Source organism: Coenobita brevimanus, chromosome 104, assembly GCF_032717465.1.
Source record: "Coenobita brevimanus isolate Jiangsu-jjx chromosome 104, ASM3271746v2, whole genome shotgun sequence".
NCBI classification, from domain to species: domain Eukaryota; kingdom Metazoa; phylum Arthropoda; class Malacostraca; order Decapoda; family Coenobitidae; genus Coenobita; species Coenobita brevimanus.
The window spans coordinates 1,881,207-1,908,778 of record NC_137057.1 but is presented as its reverse complement, the minus strand read 5'-3'; the positions used below and the strand labels follow the sequence as shown (position 1 = coordinate 1,908,778).

The following is a 27,572-nucleotide window of genomic DNA, read 5'->3' as shown; positions in this document are numbered from 1 at the left end:
GGTTTTCCAGGTCTCCTTCTGTTTTGGTGTATAACACACTAAAGGCGTGGTCAGGCCTGTGAGACCCAGGTGTACTGGATAAGGGGGGCTGAAATTTACTGTTGGGTGATGCAAATTTTTCACCCTGTGAATTGCCCTCTCCACACCACGAAGACCCTTCATGGCACTAGCTTTGACAGCAGTGTGAGCATCATTGTGTCGTTTCTTTTCTTATGGGGTCCATGTAAACAGAAACTGTAAGGATTTTTTTCAAAAATTTGCCTAAAATGCTTTAAATATGTTAATTTTAATTGTATATTCATTATTACATAGTAAATTGAACCAAAAAGGTTGAAGGTTGGTCAAAGATTCAGTAAATAAAACACAAGTATTTTTTTTTTCTATTTTGTGGGTCTGTAAGACCCAGGTGTCCTAATGGTGTATAGGGGCAACTAGGTGTACTGTTTCAGGGTTGTGTTCCTTTCCTAGTGCATTTTCCTGACCTGTTTCAGACTTCTTCCTTTTCTGATGGTTTCATTGAGCTGATCCATGTTTCTCTTTCTTTTTTCTTCTCTTTATATCCTCTTGATAAGCTTGTTAAATTCTGCTCTTTCTCTTTTCATCCTTTTTGGTATTTACTTTCATCTTCTTTCTTCTTTTCATGAGCTTGATGTTCATTTTTGAATACTTGTTGGTTATGGCTGTATTAGCTTTCCCTGTTACCTCCGCTAATTCTCCAAGCACTTTTGTTAGAGTATCATTCAACTCATCAATGTCACACACACACACACATACACACACACACACACACACACACACACACACACACACACACACACACACACATAGTTAGAAGATATTCCCTCTAACTCCACTTTGGACGACTCCATTGCTACTCTTCCATAATGTGTCTGCCTCTTATTTGCTCATACCGTTACTAAAATTTCTTTACAAGATACAGTCTCTGCACTCACTGACCTTAATAGTAATAAGTCATACATTATGTAAGCGTTTCTCTTGTCCTCAAAAGCTGTGTTTCGTGCTGGCACCCTGCCTGGGCAACATGTTTTGTCTTTGTCTTTCAAAATGAATCTCTCTCTCTTGTCGGAAATTTGTTCTCCTTTAGCCTCTCCCGAAGAAGTGTGGCCGCCTCAAACCCTCTATCGGCCAACTGATTTAATATAAGGCCTTTGAACCTATCCTCAACGGAAAGATTCTGAGGCATCTTTCCATTGATAACCTTTCTTTCCAGGATGTTTCATTGATATGTTCTTTCCAGGATGATGATGATACCATAGCTATTGCACTGAACGTTTCCGTGACTGTTCACAGTCTGGTACAAATATTTTATTGGCTAAATACCACCTATAGATTGCCATCCATTAACATAGGTTGCCTTTATCTCAAGAGACTTCTTTGGTCGTTCTGTAACCAATGTAGACGGCCATTGACCTTTTTATTAAACCAGCCATCGTGGTTTTCCTCAGAGTTCCCTCCTTTACCTTTATTTTTCAGTCTGTTATTATCACTGATCATCTTTGCGGAATATTTAACTCAGCTCACTCATACAGCTTTCATTTTTCCAGTCACGTCTCATAATGCTCAACACAACAGTCACTACAACAGACACGAGGTGAGGCTTTGGCACATTTATCCCCTGATTTGTCTTGTGCTTCTGCTTGGAGCTCAATGAATATTGTGTCACATGCTAGCTCGAGCTAACGAATCAACATAGTACGGTAGGTTTTTAATAGTAGTTGGGGCAAATGCAGCAATTCATGGTTGGGTTGCTAGGGTAATCATACGTACATTTGCGGCCATTCCTCTTACTTTCTCTCTGTTGAACACCACCTCTCCTCCTCTAAAACTTCATATTCTCTTCCTAAATGAGACTCAGCAGTCTGAGGCGACTAATTGCAAACCTTCTTTGTATCCCCCTACTTTCCCTACACTCATTTCAAAGCAAAAGGTAGCTGCTGTGTACAGTATTGCCAAGCGTGATGCCTCCATATCTAATTGTACCTGTTGCGTATCCTTGTCCTTTCCCTCTTGTCACCCCTTCTCATGATTTACTACAATCCTCAGTGTGACATCATTCATACTCATCTTATGATGTTAGGGCTTACTCTATTCTTTCCTCGCACATAATACTTTCACAGGTAGTACACTTGCCTTAGTCTTTTACCATGTGTTTTCATTTTTACTGTGTGGAATAAATGTCAAAAGCTGTCAAAATTAAAATTCAGTTAGTCGGTGCAAGATGAATAACCCAGGAGGCCAAACCCGAATTTTTCGAAAAGTAGACATGACGTGCTGTAAAAGGTGGGCCCATGCTAGTCACATCCACATATTATGTCTAGGAACATATTCTTGAGGGACAACCCAGTGAACAAGCTGCTGGAAATTTTTGGGAAGCCACTAAGTATCATAACCCTATCTGCTCGAAAATTGCCGTTTGTGTCCCTATGTAGTTTATGTAGTTTTGTCTTCAGTACAGAATATTACTACCCATACTCTGTCTGACACTAAATTGGTATAGTAATTGGTTTCTGTGATACTTGGGACTTTTAAGAACGAAATACAGTTCACTTATTTGTAGAAAAATAGCCAAATAACCATTGATTAACACCATTTTTTGCTACTTTAATGCGACCAAACGAACATCAATGAACATTACATGTAGATCTAATGGTTGACAGTTATTATCATGGGAACTGCACCAAACACAACCAAATATTTTTTTACAGAAAAGAAAAACTAAATTTTTTAATGCAACTGTACTTAGTAAACCTCAACAACTCGGTCGGCAAAATGTTTAAAGGCTTGGTATTATCGCACACAAATGGGGATCATGTGCATTAACTGTCACTATCAGAGTCACTGCTTTCTTCATCCGATGAAACACTGAACTTCACACGACTGCACATATTTTCTGACCCCTGGCAACGACAACCAATGTAACAAGGGATGCCTTTCCTGCAGCACGAACAGTTTCTGTTGCAGCCTTTCAGACAGCCACATGAAATGTTCTTGGACATCTGATCTGGCAATGCTGGTTGTGTGGAAGGCACTGGTACAAGCTTGCCATCAACTGATGACCAGCCATAATTTGTGTATGGTCCCAGATCTGGCTGGACAATATGGGCTGTTTTGTCCAGCAGCGTAGCCAGTGCTGCCCGTTTGACATGCAACACAAACACATCTTCAGTTGGGGGCAGTAGTTTCAGCAGTGTTGACTTGTTGTTCAAGAACTTGTGAACTCTTTGGTTTTCCAGCTCAGACCTCTTAAAGTCGTCACCCCTCTTCGTGTACACAGCCACCAGCGGATCTCTGGCTTGCTGGATGACGTCTGTTGTTATGATGTTTGAAGAACTTTCATCTGCTTCACCAAAGTCCTCGAGTGCTGGTACTTCCACCATTTTGCTGCAGCTCAGCCATGTCTTTTTATCAGTGAAGAAAGGTAAGCTGGTGATATCGCGCCCATTTAGGCTGTGGACGAAGGGGATTGCTCTGCATTGTGCTGGGCCCAGTGCAGATGCAATCTCATGGACAGGCAGATAACTGAATTGTGTGGTTCGCACCCACGTTTCAGGAAGTTCCTTGGGGAGTGCAGCAGCATAGTACACACATGAAACAATGACATCTGTGTCATTTGCACAGATGACTACTCGCTCCACTCCCTATTTCTGAAAGCTGTAGACTAAATGTAGAATAACTCTGGTATCTGCTTCGTGCTGCGTGGACTGCAGCTGTGCCACGTCATTCACAGTACCATTTGACAATAGTACAGTCTTTGTTTACTCCGTGAAACCACCACCTAGATACAGATGAATTAAACTTATTGATGACTTCAGCTCTTCATTCTGGCTCCATGCCATGCACAAAAAGTTCAAGAGTGCTGCTTTGTTGGCAGAAACTGGAAAAAACTCCTGTGGATCAGGAGACGTGTATTGCTCGCTGACTTCAAACACCTTTGCTTGTCATGACTTGGCATACCTGTGCTGCTGCTCTGGAGCTTTGAGACAGTTTGGGCCGTGTCGGTCACATCAGAAGTGGATACTGGCAGTCCCTTCGGGAATATCGTCCAGCACGTTATGGAGGTATCGCCTTGCAATTGCTCCAAAACTCTCACTTTTATGGAAAGACCACTGGCGTATTGCAAACATGGCATGTAGAGCTGATTCTGTGGGAGATAAGAAACTGTGTTCACCTGGGTTTTCTCCTTCAGGGCTTTAACTAACGTGGACTTTGTTCCAGCTGCTCTCATTGATCCATTGTCATGGAACAATGATGGAGGAAACTTGCTACATTCATGCTTGCCTATAAGTTGACGAAATCAACTTCACCTCCACTGACAGCTAGCTGGGTCAGGTGTTGAAGAGCAGCCACCTCGTCACTCTTTCCAGGGGTAGCAGACTGACCTTTCAGCGTTGTTGCCTTCATCTTCTGGGTGTGGAATGTCTTCAACTTGACCACTTTGTTTTTGTTTTTTTTTGCTGACATCTAATTGACTCAGAGAGAGCTTCAAGACCAATGCTTTTCACATTTGACAAGTCGGCCTGGATATCAGGATCTGCAGGTTGCACTGCTGATATGTTGACTAGGACTGATACTTCTGCTCTCAAGGGATTTGTCTGCATGGCCGCCATAACTTTAAGAATTGTTTCTCTATCCTTGGACACTCGTGTCTGACCAGTCTCATGGTGGGGGCTCCGAGAGTGCAGGTGCAGCATGGACTTCAACTGAGAAGATACTGCTGCAAGTGATGGGCTTGGTGTACACCCATTTGGTGCGAGCAGCAAAGTTCAGTGTTATCCCTTCAAGACCACTTTCTTCTTTTGCATCGGCATTGTAGGTTTGCTCTAACAGCATATCTTTTTTTTTTTTTTTATGTAAGGAAGAAGGAACCAAAGGCCACGAGTCCGCAAAATTGCTCCTTCCAAGAGATAAACAAAATATAAGAGAGAGCCAAATTCTTCATGAATTTCTTCGCTTATTTTGATGACGCTCTTTGCTGGATTTGCGTTCAACATTAGTTTTACTCTGACTCATCTTTTTAGCCCTACATTGAGACTATCTCATTTCAGGTCATTTATCGTTTATTGCAATGTCTTTGCCTTTCCTGAGATTAGGACAATGTCATCAGCAATCTAAAATGATATATGTTTTTCCATCTATGTTCACTCCTTGTTCTCCCAGTCTAGCTTTGTAAAAATACATTCTAGGCATACTGTAAATAATTTTGGTGAAATTGTATCTCCGTGATGCACGCCCTTCTCAGTTTTTTTTTTTTTTCCGATTCTTTGTGAAATTTAACTGTAGTGGTTAACTCTTTGTATATGTTCTCGAGCAGCTTTAGTATTCTCATTCACAGTGAATTTATGATGGGTATGTGCTCCACTGAGTCGAAAGCCTTTTCGTAATCAACAAAAGCTAAACACAGTTTTCTTTATTATATACTGTAGTTTTCTCAGTTAACTGATACACTGTGTGTAGATGTTCAGCAGTCGATACCTGCATCGGAATCCTGCCTGTTCATGAGGAGACGTGTATTGCTCACTGACTTCAAACACCTTTGCTTGTCATGACTTGGCATACCTGTGCTGCTGCTCTGGAGCTTTGAGACAGTTTGGGCCGTGTCGGTCACAGCAGAAGTGGATACTGGCAGTCCCTTCGGGAATATCGTCCAGCACGTTATGGAGGTATCGCCTTGCAATTGCTCCAAAACTCTCACTTTTATGGAAAGACCACTGGCGTATTGCAAACATGGCATGTAGAGCTGATTCTGTGGGAGATGAGAAACTGTGTTCACCTGGGTTTCCTCCTTCAGGGCTTTAACTAACGTGGACTTTGTTCCAGCTGCTCTCTTTAGTCCATTGTCATTGAACAATGATGGAGGAAACTTGCTGCATTCATGCTTGCCTATAAGTTGACGATATCAACTTCACCTCCACTGACAGCTAGCTGGGTCAGGTGTTGAAGAGCAGCCACCTCGTCACTCTTTCCAGGGGTAGCAGACTGACCTTTCAGCGTTGTTGCCTTCATCTTCTGGGTGTGGAATGTCTTCAACTTGACCACTTTGTTTTTGTTTTTTTTTGCTGACATCTAATAGACTCAGAGAGAGCTTCAAGACCAATGCTTTTCACATTTGACAAGTCGGCCTGGATATCAGGATCTGCATGTTGCACTACTGATATGTTGACTAGGACTGATACTTCTGCTCTCAAGGGATTTGTCTGCATGGCCGCCATAACTTTAAGAATTGTTTCTCTATCCTTGGACACTCGTGTCTGACCAGTCTCATGGTGGGGGCTCCGAGAGTGCAGGTGCAGCATGGACTTCAACTGAGAAGATACTGCTGCAAGTGATGGGCTTGGTGTACACCCATTTGGTGCGAGCAGCAAAGTTCAGTGTTATCCCTTCAAGACCACTTTCTTCTTTTGCATCGGCATTGTAGGTTTGCTCTAACAGCATATCTTTTTTTTTTTAATGTAAGGAAGAAGGAACCAAAGGCCACGAGCCCGCAAAATTGCTCCTTCCAAGAGATAAACAAAATACAAGAGAGAGCCAAATTCAAGATCCGATCATTTCGAGATGCCTGGCCACACTGCGTTTGAAAGACTGCAGATCACAAGAAGCAGGAAATACAGACAGAGGGAGACAGTTCCAGAGCTGACCTGTTGCATAAATGAAGGACTGGGAGTAACGGTTAACTCTTGCATTAGAGAGTTGGACAGAAAAGGGATGAGAGTTTGTTGCTAGACGGATGCTACGCGCCCATTGTAGAGGTTGAGGAATGCATGCAGACAGTTCAGAGGAGCAGTGACCACTGAAGTAGCAATAGAAAAGAGATAAAGATGCAACAGTGCGACGAAGAGACAGAGGTTGAAGGGAGTCAGTAAGAGGAGGAGAGTTAATGAGACAAAAAGCCTTTGACTCTGGAGATACCCCATTGTGGCATCCATCTGATCATCTCCCAATGAAAGGCCCATTCAGCATGGCTTGATATACCTCTGGACCTATGTCAGGCAGAGCTCGCATCTCAGACAAGTTGAGAGGCAGGGACTGTTGTCCATATTTGTAATGGCCAGCTGCTGTTAGAAAAGGAAGCATCTTTGCTGACTCACACAGGTGTCCAAGCCAGCTCCCTTCTGTCTGGTGGAAGATGAATCGGTGAAGTATGTCAGACATCTCTAGAAAGCTGAGCCAAAACACTGCTGTTGGACGATTTGCTAGTGATTTCTGGAATTCTTCCAGTTGCTCCTGGAGAAGTGCAAGTTGTGCATGGCATGACTGAACTGACTCCAGCTGTTCAGTGGCATCCTTGTTGTTGTTAAGCAGTATCTTCAGGACATCCTGAACAGCTGCCTTCCACTGCATGGTATATTCATCTGAAACCCAGCCTTCAAACTCCTCCCAATACAGGTGCCAGAGTGCCTCACTGAGTATTCTGCATAGACTGGTAGTAGTCAGCCCTTTCACCAAAGATCTTCTTTGCTGTTCCTTCACTACACATCCCAGCCAATACAAAAAGCTCCTCGATGCCAGAGTCCCTCAGGATCTTGCAGATGGCATTCAAGTAGTTGTGTGCCTGATGAAAGCCTCCAGGAAGCAGAGCAACATTGCGGAACATATCTCTGTACTTATCCCTAATTGTCACTGGAAGTTCGTACGTGGCTTGGTCGCCAATGATGACAGTGTGTGTGTCCCCCCAGACTTCATATGTCTTAACTAGACGTGTCATCTCCTCTTTCACACACCAGGGTCTGTTGGAGAGGCCTGTATCAGTGGAACGCACGCGATTGTGCTTGACGTATGATGTGGCAACAGTCTTGCTCAGAATGCAGAGAACCCTGGAAGCCCTGCATCGTCTTCATAAAGCACTTCCAGCGGCTGTGAGCGTCCTACCTGTCTTCCAAGACGCCAAATTAGCAGCATGTCTTCAGCTACACCATCAGAGGGTGTATCCAGACTTTTGATATTACCAATGCTGCTGAGTGCTCTACATCTCTGCCTGTCGCTAGCAGAGTTATGACAGGCAGGAATGGCACTGGCACTGTCTGGAATACATTCGAGAGTCCTTCTCCTGTCCCCAGATGAGGTGGAAAACCTTATAGTGTCAGCCCGCCTGACTTAGACACCGGTTGTCTCGGGATTGTCAATAACAATAGCAGTTGTAGCATTGAATCTGCCCCCCTCCAGTGTCTTCTTCTGCCAGTCTAGGTTTTTCATTGCAAAGACATGCAATGTTCCATGGCCATGACTCATTGTGGCGGGGATGAACACACCATCCTCTTCAACCTGTTGCATAATGTCTGCACTCTCTTTGGTAGTCGGCGTTGCAGGCTGTCATAGCTGGTTCCTTGACCAAGTCTGTTATTCAAGTTGATTAGTGACTTGCTGTGTGTTTGGTTATAGTGGTGGTAAGCTGTAGCAATGCCTAGTGGTGTTGGTATTGCAGCCACATGGTGCAGGAGTTGCTGAGACAGTACCAGTGCCTTTTCTTTAGTTGTTTGATTAACTAACACCCGAATCGGTAAATCTTCATTTTGCTGCAGTTCCCCTTCATCAGAGGAGTGTGGCAGCAAAATTGAAGAGAGATAGTGGAACCATCTCTTCTGCAGCTTCAAAGGATACTTCTTTGGACTGGTGGGGCTTCTGTTCCTTCTTGCAGATTCTGATGTCCTTTCTCAGCAGTCTTGCTACATGTTGTATGGTTTGCTGTTTGTCATCTACACGAGACTGTGTGTCCAAGACCCATAATTTTTTAAGGGCATCACCAAGTGGGATGGATGAGGAACAGATGAACCCCAATCCTGAAGTCTGGTCGAACATTGAGACTCGTTTACCGAACCTCTGTTGCAGTTCCAATTTAAGGGTTAAGGACCGATAAGTGTCGGCAGTTTTCACACGAAGATCTCGAAGAATTTCTCTGTATCTATTCCGCAGTGTTTGGATGAGAATTCCACACATCTCCTGGAACAGTGGAACCTCCAGCTCCTCAATCAGGCGGTCAAAAGCCAAATCATACATAGTCTGATTAGCCGATTTACCTCTAGGGACCCGTGTAGCTCTGAAGGCATTCATGCAGGGTGTATGGTAGAAAATGTCATTTGCTACCATGTCATGTCCCTGGCCGGTCAGTCTGTAATGAATATCTCGCCTGCCCAACTGTTTGGCCTTGTCAGGTATTGCTTGTTGGCTTTGCTTTGTTGATACCTTGCTGGTTGGTTCCTTTCCTTGGTGCCACCGTTTGTTGCATAGTTATGACACAGGTGGTTTTGGCATCAAATGCTGGCACACGTTGTCTAGTTGCAATAGGTGATCCCAGGGCTGATGCACTGCTCGATGGCTGGCCAGCAGTACAAGCGGCAGCTGGTTTACCTCCAAGACGATTTTTCTCTGCTAGTTGATAGCTCTTTTCTAGGATGTACCAATTCCGACACTCTGGATGCCACTTGGGAGATTTGTCTGTGATCCATGTCTCATTGTTTACTTCATCTTTTAGCCCTGAGTATGTTTGATCCTGCCGAGCATTCATAGCATCACTGAGCTTTGGTACTGATGTGGTCTGAATGTTCATCAGTCCTTTCTCAGAGGATTCTTGGCAAATCACACACCTAGTATAGTCCACAGATACAGTTTCTCGCCTTCTCTTTGGTGGGTCGAGGGACACCGCTCATGCTTCAGCTCTCTTCTCTCCCTTGCTCATCCTGTCTCAGAAACCTGTAAGAATAAACCAAACACACCTGCTGTCACTATCCAATCACAATTATAGACAACATGAAATGATAGCCCACCAGCCTGTTTTAGCAACTGCATTTTCTTCATCTTAGTGTCTGTATGGTATAAACCGACCGAAAAGTCCCTGAAATTAAAACTTTTTCAGCAGTAACTCCATGGACTGACAATGCAACTCACATGCAAACCCTAAAAGTACTGAAAAATACAAGATATACACACGATAAAGTTAGTATGGCCTTGTTTTGACTGGTTAGTGTATTACTATACCATCACAGCCATGGTTCATTTTAGCGCCGGTATCGCTAGAAGCACATTTTCATTTTGGGGCTTGCTAAAAATTTCCAGCAGCTTGTTCGCGAGGTTGTCCCCCTAGATCATGATCTCAGGTATATGTGGACAGTTTTTGTGGGCCTAACTTTTACAGCACACCATGTCTGTTTTTGCAGTTGGCCCCCTGGGTAAATAAGACGTCTTCGAAATGGAGCGGTTAAAATAGATCAAAAGCATAAGATATAAAAATATATATGAGTAGGGAAATTAGTACGACCTCCATTTCTCTTACCTCATAACTACTTTCTCCCACCCGAAGGTTACGTAAATTTTAATGGTTCGGCCTCTACCTCCATTGCCTCATATCTGTTTCCTCCTCTCATCAGCACATCCTTTGAGCTTCCCTTTGCCCTTTTACATTCTTTTATATTTGTCCTCTTCTGTCATATTCACTTCCGGTATACCTTTATTGCCCTCTTTAACGTTCCTCTTTCATTCCCTGTCCTCTCGCCTGCGTCCCTTTTCAGTCACAATTTATTTTTATAATGCTTTCCCTCATTTCTTCCTTTCCTATATTACTCCACTCTTTCCCCTGCCACCCGCTGTGTCTACATACGAGTATTATTCTTTTTAGAACTTTTTTTTCTATCTACTGTATTTTTCCATCTTTTCACTGTTATCCCTTTTTTAGTGTATATGCTTTTTATTTTTTTCCTTGCTTCCTTTTTTTTACATATTAGCCTTCCTCGTTCAATACTTCCGACTTTTCCATTCCCTTTATCTTCATCGTCATTACCCACTTTTCTACTCTTAATATTTAGCAAAAATTCAGTCCGGTCATATTCTTGCATCCGAGCTTCATTTTTTTGTAAACTTCCTTCTTTTCATATTTCTTCCCTTTCATCACCTGGTTATCGTCTGCCTTGGTCTTCGTTTAATCCTGACTGTTACAACCACATAACTCCTCGCCTCTCTCTCTCTCTCTCTCTCTCTCTCTCTCTCTCTCTCTCTCTCTCTCTCTCTCCCCCTCTCTCTCTCTCTCTCTCTCTCTCTCTCTCTCTCTCTCTCTCTCTCTCTCTCGTCAATCATTCCTCCTCCTCATTTTACACTATTGTCAGGTTCACTGCCCCCTTCCTCACCCATGTTCTTCTCAAAATGTTTTCTATCCATCGAAATATCTGTGTCCGTATCAACGATCTACCATACACTGTACTATTGGGAACATGATTCTCCCCCTACCACCAGCATCACTACCTCAGCCAGTCCCCATCTCTGTTTTGTTCCTAAATCCCTTCGGAGGGATTTTTTTTTTTTTGTACCGGAAACAGTAACAGTCATTCACATAGTACCTCTCACAAAACTATACTGCAGACCAAAAGTTTTCAAGATACTGGATAGGTGTCCTGCCTACGCCCGTGGTGGCACAGTGAAACAAAAGAGCATCTCTTCCACTTCTTGGCAATTCAAGCGTAAGTAAAGAGGCTTGATTGGTGTCTTACAATCAAGGTTTGGGGGTATGTGGGGCGTGGGGGAGAACCTTTCACTATTTTTGGCAGGTCAGTGATTATATGCTTAGATTAAAATAACGTAGTTGAATACCAAAATATATGCGAGAAATATCTTACATGAATGTTAATCACAATCATTTCAATGAAAAGAGGAATTTATATTCTAGAGGAATTTGGTAATCAGTCAGCATTAATTCACCTTGTAGGAAACATTAATTCACCTTGTAGGAAACACGCGTCCTCTCTCCCAAGGTGCTACATCTGGCCCTGTCCTGGACACTTCTATGCGTTTGACCAAATGGAACTTTTTTCACACGTCCTCGGTCCTTGGCTTACATATGAGGTAACATATATACCATCCATTAATTAATCAATCCACCCACTATTCTAGTCCTGTTCCCACCTCATATACATATTCTTCTTGTGTTATCTAGCCAAAACCACCTTCTCTTCCACTCTTCCCTGTTTACCTTTCCAACTACCTAGTTTATCTTGACGGTGCGTCGTACTACTTAAATTTACCTAACCTTCGGGTGGGAGCAAGTAGTAATGAGGTAAGAGAAGTGCAGGTCGTACGACCTTCCCTCCTCGCATTTTAAATTTCATGTTGGTGATCTACTTTCACTGCTCCATCTCGAAAACGTCTTTTTCATCTTGTTCCGGCTAACTGAAACTTATTTCTGACAGCTTTTGAGACTAATTTCTTGTCAAAATTAAAACACATGGTAAAAACATATGGTGAATGTATATCGTGCAGGGAAAGAACTGAGTAAGCCCTAACATCATTAGCTGATTATGAATGTCACACTGAGGATAGTAGTAGGCTAAATTATGAAAAGGGGTGAAAAGAGGGAAAGGACAAGGATACACAACAGGTACAAACAGATATACAGGCATCACACTTGGCAATACTAAAAATATTTCAAGGGATAAAGCCACACCAAGCTTGCATCCGGTAACCAAAATAGGCATGAGTGGCCCTCTGTAGAAGCTGGTCTACAGAACAGCCCCCACTGACTCACCATCAATGCCCTCTCAACTACAAACTAAAATGGTATAGGAGAGGGAGCACTAAAGAGTTCGCCACAGAAGACCATGGAAGTAAGAGAGGCCATAACAGTATACCCTCCACGCTCATCAGGTGAAGACATTGCGCGTCAACAGACCACTACGACCTGGGAAGCATTAGCATAAAAATATGGAATGAGTATGAAGCATGAGAGAAAGCAGGACATAAATAAGGCAGTTTAGGGAGGTGGCCTAAGGAGAACTAAAATATATGGCGAAAGGGGTCCAATAAAAAAGGAGAGAGAGAGAGAGAGAGAGAGAGAAACTTAAATGGAAAGCAGGAATTTATAGATGTTGGGGCTGACGGTTAAAATATTTTTCTCCTTTCTTATATATATATATATATATATTTTTTTTTCTTTTCTGGTACCGCACACAGTATTGTTGCATGATGGAAAGGAAAGGTAATGCAAAATTCCCTTCATGGTTTTTATTCATTCTTTCACCTCACCGGCATATGGTCACGCGCAGCCTTTAGCCTCGCTGTACTCACCCCCCCCCCCACCGTTCTTCTCCTTTTACCTTTGGGCTACCTGTTCGCTTAATTTGTTCTGACAATAGCTTTTTTTTTTTTTTTTTCACTCATTTTATTACAAGATCTCTTCTTCACTGTATTAGTTTTCAGCACGAATGAAAAAGAGCTTTGAAGCCATTGGTTTTTAAAAACAAAAACAAGCAAAAAAAAATCAAAGTACCCTTAGCTGCAGTACATTTTTTTTCCTTTATGTGATGAAGAAGGAACCAAAGGTCAGAAGCCGGTAGGATTGTTCCCTCTAAAAATGATATGATAATAATAATAATAATAATAATAATAATAATAAAAACTAGAGGACGCTCAAGGGGGGAATCACACCAGCCGCGAGCCGATTTATATCTAGCGCGGCTGGGAATATGACCTTGACCTTGACCTACTTTAACCAATTTCGAACTCGTGATAGATGTTTTCCCCCTACTACACACCTTAAAATTTTGTGATAATATCTTGAGCAGTTGAGAAGTTATCGTGCAAACAGACACACACAGACAGACAAAATGAAAACAATACTAGCTTTGCTATCGAGGCTGGTAGAGATACCAGAGAGCCAAATGCAACATCCGTTGATTTCGCAAAGCTGGACACACTGGGACTGCAAGACTGGAGGTCAAAGGCAGCAGGAAATACAGGTAGAGGAAGACAGTTCCAGAGTTGACTTATTACAAACATGAAGGACTGGGAGTAAAAGTTTATTCTTGCATTTGGGAGTTGGACAGATAAAGGATGAAAGTGTGTCACTAAAAGGGTGCTACACACCCACCGTAGTGGTGGAGGGATGCAAGCAGACAGTTTAGAGAAGCAGTGACCATTAAAGTAGCGATAGAAAAGAGATAAAGAGGCAACACTGCGGTGAAGAGACAGAGGTTGAAGGAAGCCAATAAGAGAAGAAGAGATGATGAGATGAAAAGCCTATGACTCCACCTTGTATAAAGTCAACAACTGTGCAGGGGTAAAGTAGACATGGAGTCGGCTTAGCAAACTTAGTCTCTTGGAAGCTTATTTTAAAAGAAAGTTAATATGATCAATCAGGGATAAATCTCGAGAGAATGAAACCCCAGGCATGTTTAAAGATGATGCGGGATTGTGTTGGATATTGTTCAATAGAAACTGAGTTTTTGAAGCTTTAAAAACAACAAGATTTCTTTTGCCCCAGTTAGAGATATGAGCCAAGTCAGAAATTAGGAGCCTCATCCCTTGTCTGTTGAAGTAACTGCTGAGGCAGATGCTCAGGGAAGCTGAGGGTGGAGTCGTCAGTGAATGAGTGGACAGAGTTATTAAGACTCTAAAATATCAACACAATATATAATAGTTATTAACATACATATGTAAACTAGAGGTTAAGTCAAAGTCATGGCTAGGGCCTGCAGGAAATATCGTTCGCACATTCCCTCTAAGGAATGCCAGTCTGCACCTCGTAACGCCTGATAGGAAAACCCCCAGAATCGAGAAAATTCCACTCAACCGTGTAGTACACGTAACAGAAGCTCTCCTATACGAAAGAGGGGGAGAAGGGTGACAGAAACGAGAAGAATCAGGAGAGAGAGGGAGAAGAGGGTCTAGACTCGAGAGAGAGAAGCACGGTGGGGTTAAAAAGGGGTCAGGCTCGCGAAGTTAACTTAGTGTAAATTTTGAGATATCCCCTTGAAGAAATAAACTACAAATTACAAACCCCATGACTAATCTTTATCTTTCTCCTGTCATTGACTACAAGTAAACTGAGTTTATCTCCTACAAATCTACTCACTGTCTATTACAGCTCGGCTACAACTACAATATAATCAGTTAGAACTTATATATTATTTTGGTGGCAGCGAACGTACGAACCATGCTACGAGTTTACGAGTCAATGCGTTTACGAGTCTACAGTTGAACCTACATTATCAAAGACAGTAAATAAATAATACTACAAGTCGAGCCACACGACGCCTCACAACCTTATATTGGCAGTGGTTTGACAATATATTGCTACAACCAATCTTCCAGTTTCTACATCACTCAACAATTGACGAACCAACGAACTACAACTATCTGCGATTGCTACAGAACAAGCAGAGAGCAAGAGCTGGCGAAGCAACAATGGAACTCACAACCCACAACCACATCAACCCCCACCTGACCCCACCCTTCTCTCCAACCGCCCTCCATCTCCACCACCACCACGCTGATGTAGGGGTGAACAAGGCAGATGACGGCAGCAAAGACCGCGTAGCCCTGACCCAGTCATCTCATCACAACGTCAATCAACCCGTGTCTAGCAACACCACTCACCACCACTCACACCGTTCCCACCACAGTAAATCAGTGAGATAAAAAGTTACTTCATTTATACAATACACAGTGACAGACACAGTGATAGACAAAACATTCTGCACACACATATAAAGCATGCTTTATAGCTACAACTGACGAACGCATATACCTACTTCAATTATCGAAGTAAGTCAATCACTAAGTACTTGCACCAACAATAACTATTGTATACTGTGTATATTCATTCATTTACTATAGCATTCATTTATTCCCAACGAGTTTTACCATTTATACATATATAAAATACGTGTTTCATACGTAGAACTAAGCAACAATTCATCTGCAAAGTGATAAAATATACTATCACATTAATCGAGTGAACAATTAAGGGAACCGTAATAAACAGTTATTAATTAAAGCTGCCTAGTGGGACCAGACAAATTACAGTAAATTACAAGGAAAATCAGGAAGACAGAGAGAGAAAAAATGGCCAACACGAGTGACGTTAGCAAGAATGAACATCCTCTTTCACAGTCATGATGACAAAGATTTCTACACAGTGCTAACATGTTCATTGTTCACCAGAGGTACAAACGAACAACAAGTGATTGTATATAGGTAATGTTGTATATATTGTATACATTTTTTTATATAAAATAACAAAATATGGGGTTACATAATATCATTTTCAGTAATAACTGTGTAACATAACTAAGCCTTAAAAAGGGTCCCAAGGATAAGCCAGCAATTATGCAACCTCGGACACAAATGAAAAGTGAAAAACAAATGATGAAAACAAACTAGAGAAAATCAGTACATACAAAAATAAATTAAGATCGCATAAACAAACAAAAAAAATAAGTGCAACTGATGCTATAACTGCCTTAATACAGCATAAGCTCCTATAAGTGAAACAACAAGCAAAGTTATTGTTCTCCAAGAGCCAGTTGTAATGCTCATCATCACACACACACCACAAAGCCAGTCAGGAGACAAGGCGTGTGTGCTGGGCAATCCCCAGGTCCTGTCCTCCCCCCTTACTATTTTGTAATCAGTCCATACCCCACTGACCGGGCTAATGTATGGCTCGGCCTGCACTACAGGTGCAGGGAATCTGTAAACGAACGAACGAACGCGCATCATCGCTATCATTGACCAAAGCATGACTGGCTTAGCTACTTAACAGATTTTTTTTTTTTTTCCGGTAGGAAACGATGAGAGGACATATAATACATATTGTGTAATATTACTACAGCAAGTGTTATACATGACTGATTCATAATACAGTTGATTGTTGCTATTGTGTTACTACAGTGTTATTATATGCATGTGCACACAGTTATATCGTAATATACAATGTAACATACAATATATTTGTACAATATTACTATAGTTACTACAATTAACTACAATATTACTGCACTTATGTTGCTACAATTGTGAACTAAAACGATAGCATTACTGCAGTTATGTTGCTACAATTATGTAACTACAAACGATAGCATTACTGCAATTATGTTGCTACAATTGTGTAACTACAAACGATAGCATTACTGCAATTATGTTGCTACAATTGTGTAACTACAAATGCCAATATTGCTGCAGTTAGGTAGCAATTACACTTTTAAAATTATGTAACAATTACAGTACAATACAATAATGCACAATACAATACAATTATGTAATAATACAATTTTGTAACAATGACAATATTCACTTAAAATACAGTTTTGTAACATTTACAGTATTATTTCAGATAATACAATTATGTAACAATTAAAATATTAATTTAAAATACAATTACATAACAATTACAATATTACTTCATTTAAATATACAATGATGTAACAATTACATTCATACAATATAACTACAATGTTTCTACAATTCTGTGTTACCAGAATCATCATACAAGTTAAGTGTAATATTAGGCATTACTACAGGCATAACACCATATGTAATGTAATTACCAAGCAATTTTACCATTGCATAATTATATGCCTGTGTCTGTTATACATACACATTTGTGTTACTATATCACTACAATATGCTATACAATATTCTATGTTCAGTTTTACTACATAACAGCTAGTAGTGTCCATATGTTCATATGGTGTATGACCTAGCAGTATTACCATTGCATTAATATATGTGTATGGCTGTTGTGCATAAACATTTGTGCTACGGTGTACTACGATGTGCTACAATATTTGTACTACAATGACTTATCCAGTATTCTATATTCAGTTTTACTACAGTGTATTTACTCCATTATTCATACAATGTATTCCTACAATGTGTTATGGTTCTACGATATTATTATGTCTGTACAGTATTGTCATGAATATTATATCTCTACAATATTATAATGAATGCTATGTATTAATATATTAGAACTGGTTGCTACATATTGTCGTAGGTTCGCCAGCAGGGCGTGACCAAGCGATGTTAGGACTCGAAAATCTCAATATAATATATAATAGCTAGTAACATACATTGGCCTATGTAATCTAGAGGTTAAGTCAAAGTCATGGCTAGGGCCTGCAGGAAATTCGTTCACACATTCTCTCTAAGGCATGCCGGTTTGCACCTAGTGACGCCTGATAGGAAAGCCCCCAGAATCGAGAAAATTCCACTCAACCGCGTAGAACACGTGATAGAAGCTCTCCTATACGAGAGAGAAGGAGAAGGGAGACGGAAGCGAGAAGGAATCGGGAGAGAGAGGGAGAAGGGGGTCTAGACTCGAGAGAGAGAGAGAGAGAGAGAGAAGCACGGTAGGGTTAAAAAGGGGTCAGGCTCGCAGAGTTAACTTAGTGTAAATTTTGAGATATCCCCTTGAAGAAAAACACTACTACCTACAAACCCCATGACCAATTTTTTTCTTTCTCCTTTCATTGACTACAAGTAACCTGAGTTTATCTCCTACAAATCTACTCACTGTCTACTACAGCTCGGCAACAACTATGATATAATCAATTACAGAGCTGATAGAGTTAGATGTACAGCTTAGGTTAATGATGAATAGAAGGAAGACAGCTTGTGATAGGACAAAACTCTGAGGAACACCACTATTGACAGCTCTTGGAGAAGGGCAGTGGCCGTCTACAAATGCGGCTATAGAACGACCAGAAAGGTTGCTAGAGTTGAAGGCGCAGATAGAAGGGTAGAAAAAGTAAGAGGGAAGTCTGGAAACTGAAGATTTATGCCAGCCTTTGAGATGGTAAGTGCAATGGAAAGCCTTCGCCAAAGTCCCGAAAGAAGGATGACCAAGAGTCTGAAAGGCACGTGAGAAGTTTGCCAGTGAAGCATCCCTTGGTGAAAATTATATTGACGATTAGAAAGAAGGTTGTGATAGGAAAGGTATTTTATCATTAGAATAATCTCAAAAACTTCTTAAATAAAGCAATTGGACGATAGTTAGAGGGCTGGGAATGGTCCCCCTTCTTCGGGACAGGCTGAATGAGAGCAAAATTGCAGCAAGAAGGAAATGTAGAAGTTGACACTCAGAGGTGAAAGAGTTTGCCTAGACAGGGGGTAAGCATAGAAGTACAGTTCTTGAGGACAACAGGAGGGAACCCATCAGGCCCACATGCCCTGTTAGTATTGAGGCCTGTGATGAAAAAATACATAAATTGAATAAATTTTAATGTCAACCATGAGGAAGTCAGAGGGGAGACATGATGGAAGAACAGCACCGGAATTGTCTAAAATTGGAGGAGAAAGTCTGAGCGAAGAGTTCTGCTTTATCAGTGGAAGAGACAGCTACAGAGCCATCAGAGAGGAAGAGACGAAGGAAGGATTATGAGGTAAAGCAGTTATAAAGGTTTATGACAAGGTGACAGAAGGACTGGGAGAAATTTGAGTTGGAAAGTTCAGAACATTAAGTACAAATGAAATTATTTTTTAAAAGAGCAATGGACAGACCTAGCACGATTCCTGGCAGAAACATAAAAGGGATGAGATTCAGGGGTGGTTTGGCTCCAGTACCTTTTGTAGGCCCTCTCCATGCTGTGAACAACATTAGAATGCGCTTGATTAAGCTAATATTTTTTTGCATTGGTCACAGGATAACAGAAAGGAATGTAAGCTTCCGTGCTTGAGAGAATAACCTCCGTAATGCACAAGGCACACTCAGATGGCTGTTAGCCATGGAAGCAATAATCGATTAAAGGAAGACCAAAGAAATGTGGCATGACAGCCTCCCAATCATCAGCTTCAAAATGCCAAAGCTGCCGATTCTTAAGGGTCCACTGACCTTACTGAAGCTACAGGACACGTCAAGGTGATAAGGTTGTGATCGGAAGAGTTCAGTGTATTGAAAGATAAACAGTATAAGCAGAAGTTTTAGTTGTTAGGAACTCAACCCAAGGCAGACAGGGATGCGGGTAGGGTGCCATACAAGATGCTCAAGGTCATTAAGGACAGAAAAGATGTAGGCTTGTTCACCACGTGGATCAGTGAATGGAGAGGAGATTCAAAGGTTTTGTTGAACATCGAAATCACCTTGGATGGAGATTTCAGAAAAAGGAGAAATTGATTAGATGTGTTTTATCTAAGAGGTAACATAGTTAAAAAACTTTTCATAGCCAGTTGAATTACGGGATAAGTAAATAGCACAGACATATTTAGCCAAACACAGACAGAATAGCCGAAGCCATAGAGTAGAGAAATCAGGAGATTCAAGTTCAGGAACACGAGAGCAAGAAATGAGAGTAGGGAAGGGTTTGCTATCAGTCATCTCAGACAGCTGAGTCTCTCTGAGCAAGAAAGAATGTGGTTTAAAGGAGGAGAGATCTCAACAGAGAGAAAGTTAGAGGAAAGGCCACGAATGTTGCAGAAATGAAGAAGTGACTCAGTGGTTCTAGGCAACTCGTCTGGTCATCACTGGGAGTGGGGCCGATGGTGGGAGCTTTTAATGCCCCTCCTCCCCCATTTAGGGACTCTTAGGTTTGGTGTTAAGACCCATTTTTATTATAATTTTGAATAGGAAGTGCAGTGTGTATTGTGCATGTAGTTTGGTGTTGAGAGTTAGGGGAATTTATATTGGAGAGCATGCTGGCCTAATCCCTGTGTTACTGAAACACTGAAAAAGTTCAGCAAATGGAGATGGTCAGAGGCTAGTCCCGAGGACTGATGAAACGGGAGCTCCAATTCTCCCTGATATCAGCCGTTAATCCTCCTTGGGAGTAACGCCGTGCTCGACTGGTGCTACAGTTTTAAAGACTGGAAGTCAAAAGCAGGATGAGTTCTAGATTCAAAAGACTATCCTCGAATTATTCAGCTATACTGATGAAATGCTTGGAATATTGATTAATTTCCACAATGAATGGGTATAGTGAAAACACTAGGAGTGTCGGCAGTTACAGCACACTTCCAATCCTCCAGAATATGTTTCATTTACCACTAAGGTATTTCGCTCAGGTTTCGATTGACCTGTTGAACTGAAGAAGCTAAAAAATTAAGCAACCATCCTGTTAAGATATTAGAGCTTAACAAGAATATTAATTGCAACAGGTCAAACAATACCCCCCCCCTCTCTCTCTCTCTCTCTCTCTCTCTCTCTCTCTCTCTCTCTCTCTCTCTCTGTCGAGCTGTTTCTTGACAATTACTAATTTTATTCTCCCTCTCTCAATATCTTTCTCTTCTCGCAACGGCCTTTGTCCTAGTCCTCATCCATCCACCTTGCCTTGAAGTCTTGATATAATTACTCAAGGAACGAAAGGCAAGGGAAAGGGAGGAATAACACAAGGAGGAGAGGAACGAGAAAGGAGAATGACATTATAAAAAAGATAAATGAATGCAAGCTTGTGATGACTAAAATTTTAGGGAGAGGATGAAGAAGGGAGAGAAGTAACAAAGAAGAAGGACGAGAACATAGAAGTGAATGAAGGTGAAATATGCTAATGAGTACAAAGGGAAGGAACAACAGGAGAGGGGATGATATGAGATGGAAGGATAGACGAGGAGAAGGTAGGCATTGAAACACTTTGAAAAGATTAAGGACGTGAGCCAGCAGGAGGGGGGAGAAATGGAAAACATCCAATGAGAAGAAAATCCGAATAAGAGAGCAGAATAAGTGGGAAATGTGGACAAATGTTTTATCTGAAAGGAAAATGACAAGTAGTAAGGACAAGCGATTAAAACACAGACAAGAAAAGGAGTTGTTCTGAGGAAGTTGAAAGGAAAAGTGCCAAGAAATACCAAGGAGATTCAGAGCAAGGACACAAAAAAGTAAAAAGGGAAATGCAGAAATAGTTGTAAGGTGAGAGGAAGAATAAGGAAGTAGGTAAAATACAGAAACGAAATTGAGAGGAGTACATATGGAAAAACGAAAATAACGAAATAAAGGAATCATATATTGGCACTGGGAAGTAAGGAGGAGAAAGAGACCTTCTGAAAGGAGGGTGTGGGATTATGTATTGAGAAGTACGAATATACAGAGGAAAGAGGAGATACAAAATGTAATGGAACTGAGAAGTGGCAATAAGGGAGAAAGAATGAGAAAATCAGAGGAAAGAAGACAGGAAGCAGGAGCCATAGATGGGAAGCAGAAGAGAAAGAGAATAAAAAGGCCGGAAATGAGGGAGAGGAGATGGTAAACAGGTGACAGAAAAGACATGAACTAAGGGAAAAGGAAAAATAAAAGCGGAAGAGTGACAAACGGGAAGTGAAGGAAAGAGATAATAGACGAAGTCGGTGAGAGGAGAGGATGTAAAATGGGGTAAGCAGAATAAATGTGAGAGGGAAACATTAACTGCAGAGATTAATGTGACTCCTTACACGTCCTGGCAGAGCAGTGAAGCCAATCAAACACCCATACCAACACAGGGCCAGTGAATGTTTGTTTGTTTTTTCTTCTGTCCTGCTGTCGAACTAGAACTACGTTTGTTGCAATTTCCTGGTCGTTTAAGAGGAACGACTAAACCATATGTCAGTCAATAATTGAAGGGATTAAATTATGATAAGGACAGGCAGGGTGGGGGGCCACATACTCAGCTCTCTTGGTCTATAAAGACAGAGATGAGTCAGATAAGGGGCTCTGATATTAAACATCTTCAAGTTAAAAATTTATTTAAATATTTCTTTTCAGTTACTTTTCCTTTTATTTGTATGCTTTAGTGACATGTACACAATATTTATCATATATACTTTGCATATGGAGGCTCTGAACAAATTTCACATTATATACAGTGTAATGTATAATCTTACATTACAGGAATATAGGCGCTGTCTGGCTGACGGGTATCCGATTGGCTGGTGAATGGTACAAGAACAGGGCCTTAAAAGGCTTAAAAAGGGTCTTCAAAGGTTGTCAGAACGTCCCTAAACAGGGGTGTGATGAGGCAGTAAAACCTAGTGTCCTGTTAGAATCACAGAATATTGGAGGAGCCGCCTTGGGGGCTCTACTTTGGACCAGTTCTCTGTTGAGTACAAAAATTTAAATGATTCAGAGACAAAGGTGATAACTGGCCGGTCAGTACAGGTAGCAGGGTCCGACAACCAGGTGGCACATGACATCACCCACGCCAACACCGGGGCGTGTGTTCTCAATAGTTAAGGAAATTTCCGTGTTTATATATTTCTGTAGCCCATAAGGGTCGTTTTATATATCATCTAAAGTTATTTTTTGCAGTCTTTTCAGATGGGTCAAAGAAATAAGCAATATATAAAAGGTTGAATAGCCATAATACACAATATGAATCGGAAGGCAAAATGTGAAAAAGTCTTATTGTTACTGTAGCCAAGCCAAAGGTCTCTGGTGCCCTACTTTTCACATATGCTTCCTCCTGTGGCCCCGTGGAGCATTAGGAGGATTATTTTTTTCAACTTTCTTCTTCATGGTACTATTTACAAAGTTTCACGGGTACAACATACACGAGCGGGAGGAGACAAATTCTCTCTCTCTCTCTCTCTCTCTCTGCTGAGCAAGATTATTTTCTGTGAAAGCCTAAATACAACATCCATGTGCACCAACCCCATTGTACAAAAAAAAAAAAAAAAAAAATCCATGGAGAAACAGGTCCACGTGGGGGAAGGGTGTTTCTTCACAGGAAGATAAAACAGGTTTGCAGAACGTAACATTATGAAAGCTGTATAAGTGATTTTTGCTTAATTAGTATATTTTGGGGTTGCTAATTCCAAATTCCTCACCGGTATCCTCCATCATCTAAGGCTTTCTCACAAAATTATGAATATTAGGCAAGAACATCCATGAACTGGCATATAGGCAATGAAAAATCAAAATTGAAAATGTATTATATCTGTATATTATATAAAGGATAACAAAATGCATATCACTAGCATATTTATGACTTAATTAAAAAATGCTGTTTCATTGTTTCAGGTCTTCGCCTGCAACTTCTCCATTGATTTGTTTCTAGGTGGATGCTCGTGATGCAACATCCAGCAGTAGTCGGCCATCACGTTGACATTCCATTTTCCTTGGTATCTTGTCTCCAGCTCCTTTATATCCGGAAAGTAGTCCAAATGGGCATTCAGAAAACGTACTTTGAAGACTTATTTTACACCCTCTGATACTGAACTTATCCAGCATCATGCTTACAATGTCTCTCTAGTTTCGATCGTTTTTGTTACCCAAACAGATTTTAATTACGTCTTTCAAGGTAACTCACACTGGTTTTTCAACAGCTCGAGAGATTTCAAAATTTGCATCCGTGACAAGTTTCCTTATATGAGGTCGGACAAATATACCTTCTTTGAGCTTGTCATCCAACATTCCTGGAAACCTCTTGCACAAAATTACTTGAAACCGTCTCCGTCTCGTGGAAAAGCATTAACAGATTGCTCCATTAAGCCAAGTATTATATGTAAAGAGGGCAAAAGAGCCTTTTTTGGATCAACCAAACGTTCTTGTACAGAATTCCTTATTTCTGGTGAAAGTTGTCCAGAGGCCAGTGGACATTCCTGGCCCTGTTATCCTATTCACACAAACACCACGGAAGCTCTGTGTAACCCTACTGCTATCCAAGCAGCAAACAATGTACCCTCAAGTCTCCACAAATCATCTACTTATGGTGCTTGTAATAATCTCGCTTAAAACCATCCGTAGGTTTTGATAACTTATTCTGAGGTGCACTGATTGAGCTACAAGAACAGAAGCACAGCTTTTACCTCTGTGTTAAAGGACTGCCCTAAGACTTCTTTCGAAGAATCAGTGAAGTCTCCACTGATCAACACTGAAAATGACACCAAACTTTGCTATTTAATCCAGCAGAATCTGTGCAACAAACCAAATAATCTTCTTGTTTAAATGAGGAAGGAAATCTGTTTTCAACAGATTCTTGAACAAAGCCTTAATCTTTCACCAGACCATTTAGTCCATGTTGAGAAAAACTTGAGATTCTGAGTATATCGCTATCACACTGGAAGTTTACATCAACACTGTTACCACTGATTTCTTGGTCAGAGTTACAGTATATGATTTCAATGTTCTCAGGTGGTATTGGGATGGGGATATCTAGTCCATGAGCAACAGGTTGCGCGGCAGATAGGAGGCTTGGATAAAATAATGATTTCTTTTTCATTCTAAGTGTTGTATCCATGAATCTTACATGTGCAAAAGTAGCTGTCAAAATTGTGATGCTTCGGCTTCCTCCAGATCATTGAAGAAAATTATTTGTTCCTCATGTTCATTGCCTACGTTCTTTAGCACAAATACAGCAGACTTTATGGTTAACCCATGATTTGTCCTGGTCTTCAAGTTTCACCCCAAAGTATACATACTGTTTTTTTTTTTTTTTTTTTTTTAAATTCGGTAATATTTCTTTGTTGTTGCTTTAAGTCAAATTCACCACAGAAAACATAAATTGTCCGGACCGTTTAACAACCTCATGTTGCAATTGCCAGAAAAACTACAGCTGATTCATAAACAAAGAAGTAAGTACAATGAACTCCAACACAAAAATATACTCAAACAATACTCTCCAGCACAGTACTACTGTAAAGCTAATCATACTCATACGATGTGTGTCCGAACAGTACCGAGGCAAGATATAAACTGGGGTATTTCTTTGTTTCCCCTTCCAAACCTCATTTTCATCTACCTGTATTGATATTCATGTTCAGCCCTGTTATAAGGCAAGTACAAGTGTCAGATTAATGGTCAGGTCTGTAATTTAATTAGAGAAATTGGTTATGCTACCTTGTGAGACTCAGGCCAGAACCAGAGCAGTTTTTTTTTTTTTTTTTCTGGGCAATACGATTTCAAAATCTAATATTGTGAACAAAGTGTACGTGACACTAAAATGTCCGCATCATTTTTAAATTCACCCTATGGAAATTGATAAGAAAAGAGCAATTAATTTGTAAGTTTTTTGTTGATGTTACAGACCTGTGCAATAAGTACATGAGTGGAAATTAATTCAGGGCAATAATATAGTGCAAGGGGGAAATATGTGCATGGTGAACAGTAGGTTAACTGCAGAATGTAGGTCAATGGGGGAAGATATGTCCATGTGGGAAAAGAGGTCCGAGGAGGCAAAAAGATTCATGTGTAAAGGAGGTTCGTTGAAAATTAGGTCCATAGGAAACAATAGGTCTATTGGGAATGTATCCGTGAGGGAATATGGGTCAGTGGGGGAAATACATGAATAAAGAAAATAGGTCCATTGGGGGATAATTCCTCATGTGAGAAGAGATGCCTGGAGAATAAACATTGGCTCATCGGTTGACCTCTAAGCAATGTGACTACAGACGGGCTTGTGTGCTTGTATTGCTAGTGTATTATGAAGCATAGTCTTCTGCAGATCATATGTCCTGTGTGGTGGAGCTGAGATGTTCGAAGGTTTGAATTAAAAGTGAATGGATGTGTTGTCTGTTTCACTGCGTACGTTACTGATAGTTTGCCAACTTTTGTGTTTTCCTTTTCTTTTTTTCCATCCCATTTTCACGTATTTGTGGGAAACTGAATTAGGATTATGTTGGCTGTCAAAATCTATTTCTCTCTTTTCTTCCCTTTTCGTACAACTCTTTTCCAGCTCCTACAACTGTTCTTTCTCATCGTTTATGCCTCTTCTCTTTTCTGCAGCTAGTTATCTTTCACACTTTCTCCCATCTCCAGCTGCCGTTCCCAAACAACAACACCACACTCACTTTGCATATCACGCCATAAAATACCAGACGCGGACAAAACTTGCTTCAAAGATCCAGCTTCGCTTCTTCCTCGAGTTTAACCCATCGGATTCAATAGCCCAAAGATGATGTAGGAACGATTTTTCTCTGTGATATATGACATGTTAAAAGTACTGGGACTGATGACATCATGGGGTTTAAAAGTCCCCTCACACACCAAGACTGCACTACCCATACAGGTGAATAAGGCTCATGTAAAACCAGCATCAAAAGTTATGTTGGCTCTCCTATCCTTCTTTCCTTGATCTGTGAAAATCAGTGAGGTTAATCCGCAGCAGTTGACACTGATGTCACTGATATGTGGCTGAACTGAGTCCTCAGTCTTAGTAGCTTCGGACTTACCATTCTGATTTCAAAGTCCATGGAAAGAAATGGAGAGATGGCAGAACTTTCGATGCTCACTGTAGAGTACAAAAGTAGCAGTGACACACAGGTAAAGTACAGAGTATGTTTAGTACACCTGTTTACTGTGGAAGGGATTGACAATGGAAGTAATGTGATCTTTTCATAAAATGTCCCGAGACAAACCCCAAGGATACTGACAGACGAAGTGGACTAAGTGGTGAGTTGCTGAAAACTAAGGTATATTCTTGTGTTGGATTCATGCAGATTATTGACAAAGGAATTTTATGTCTAGCATCCTTTCTTCTTTTTCCTCATCAAAAAAATAGGGACTCAGGACTAGACTATTCATCCCATATATTTAAGGAAAGTGTGAACAGTCTCGCTAACCCCATAGTGGCGCTTTCTTAGCAGTAACTCACAAGCATCCTTTATCTGGTTTAAGCTCAGTCACCTAGTACATCCATAGGTTTACAATACGTTGTAAAGTTACCACCTACACTAGTAAATGGATTTCCCGGATCACAGGAAATGATTTGGTTTGTCACTCAGTAGTGAAAAAAGAAGGTGGTACTACATCGAGTGAGTGGATGTTGTGCACACTATAAATAACAATGCTTCTTTTACCCCAATCAGAAGTAATAGGCAAGTTAGAAGCCAGAGATGTGCTACAGCGTCACTCCAAGATTTTTAAAATAACTGTTGTGACGCATGCACAGTCTAAG

General features: G+C 41.0%; 1 protein-coding gene across 1 annotated transcript in view; it reads right to left on the bottom strand.

Moving 5' to 3' along the window:
* Window positions 1-6,084, bottom strand: part of LOC145415962 (protein turtle-like) — a 207,311-nt gene extending 201,227 nt beyond the window's left edge. The window contains exons 1-5 of the mRNA XM_080285065.1: window positions 5,928-6,084; window positions 5,578-5,764; window positions 4,524-4,689; window positions 3,976-4,162; window positions 2,993-3,622 (exon numbers count right to left, since the gene is read on the bottom strand). Of these exons, the coding sequence (XP_080141191.1) occupies window positions 2,993-3,622; window positions 3,976-4,162; window positions 4,524-4,689; window positions 5,578-5,764; window positions 5,928-6,084 (1,327 nt within the window). The remainder of the gene's footprint in view (window positions 1-2,992; window positions 3,623-3,975; window positions 4,163-4,523; window positions 4,690-5,577; window positions 5,765-5,927) is intronic.
* Between the last annotated feature and the right edge of the window lie 21,488 nt (window positions 6,085-27,572).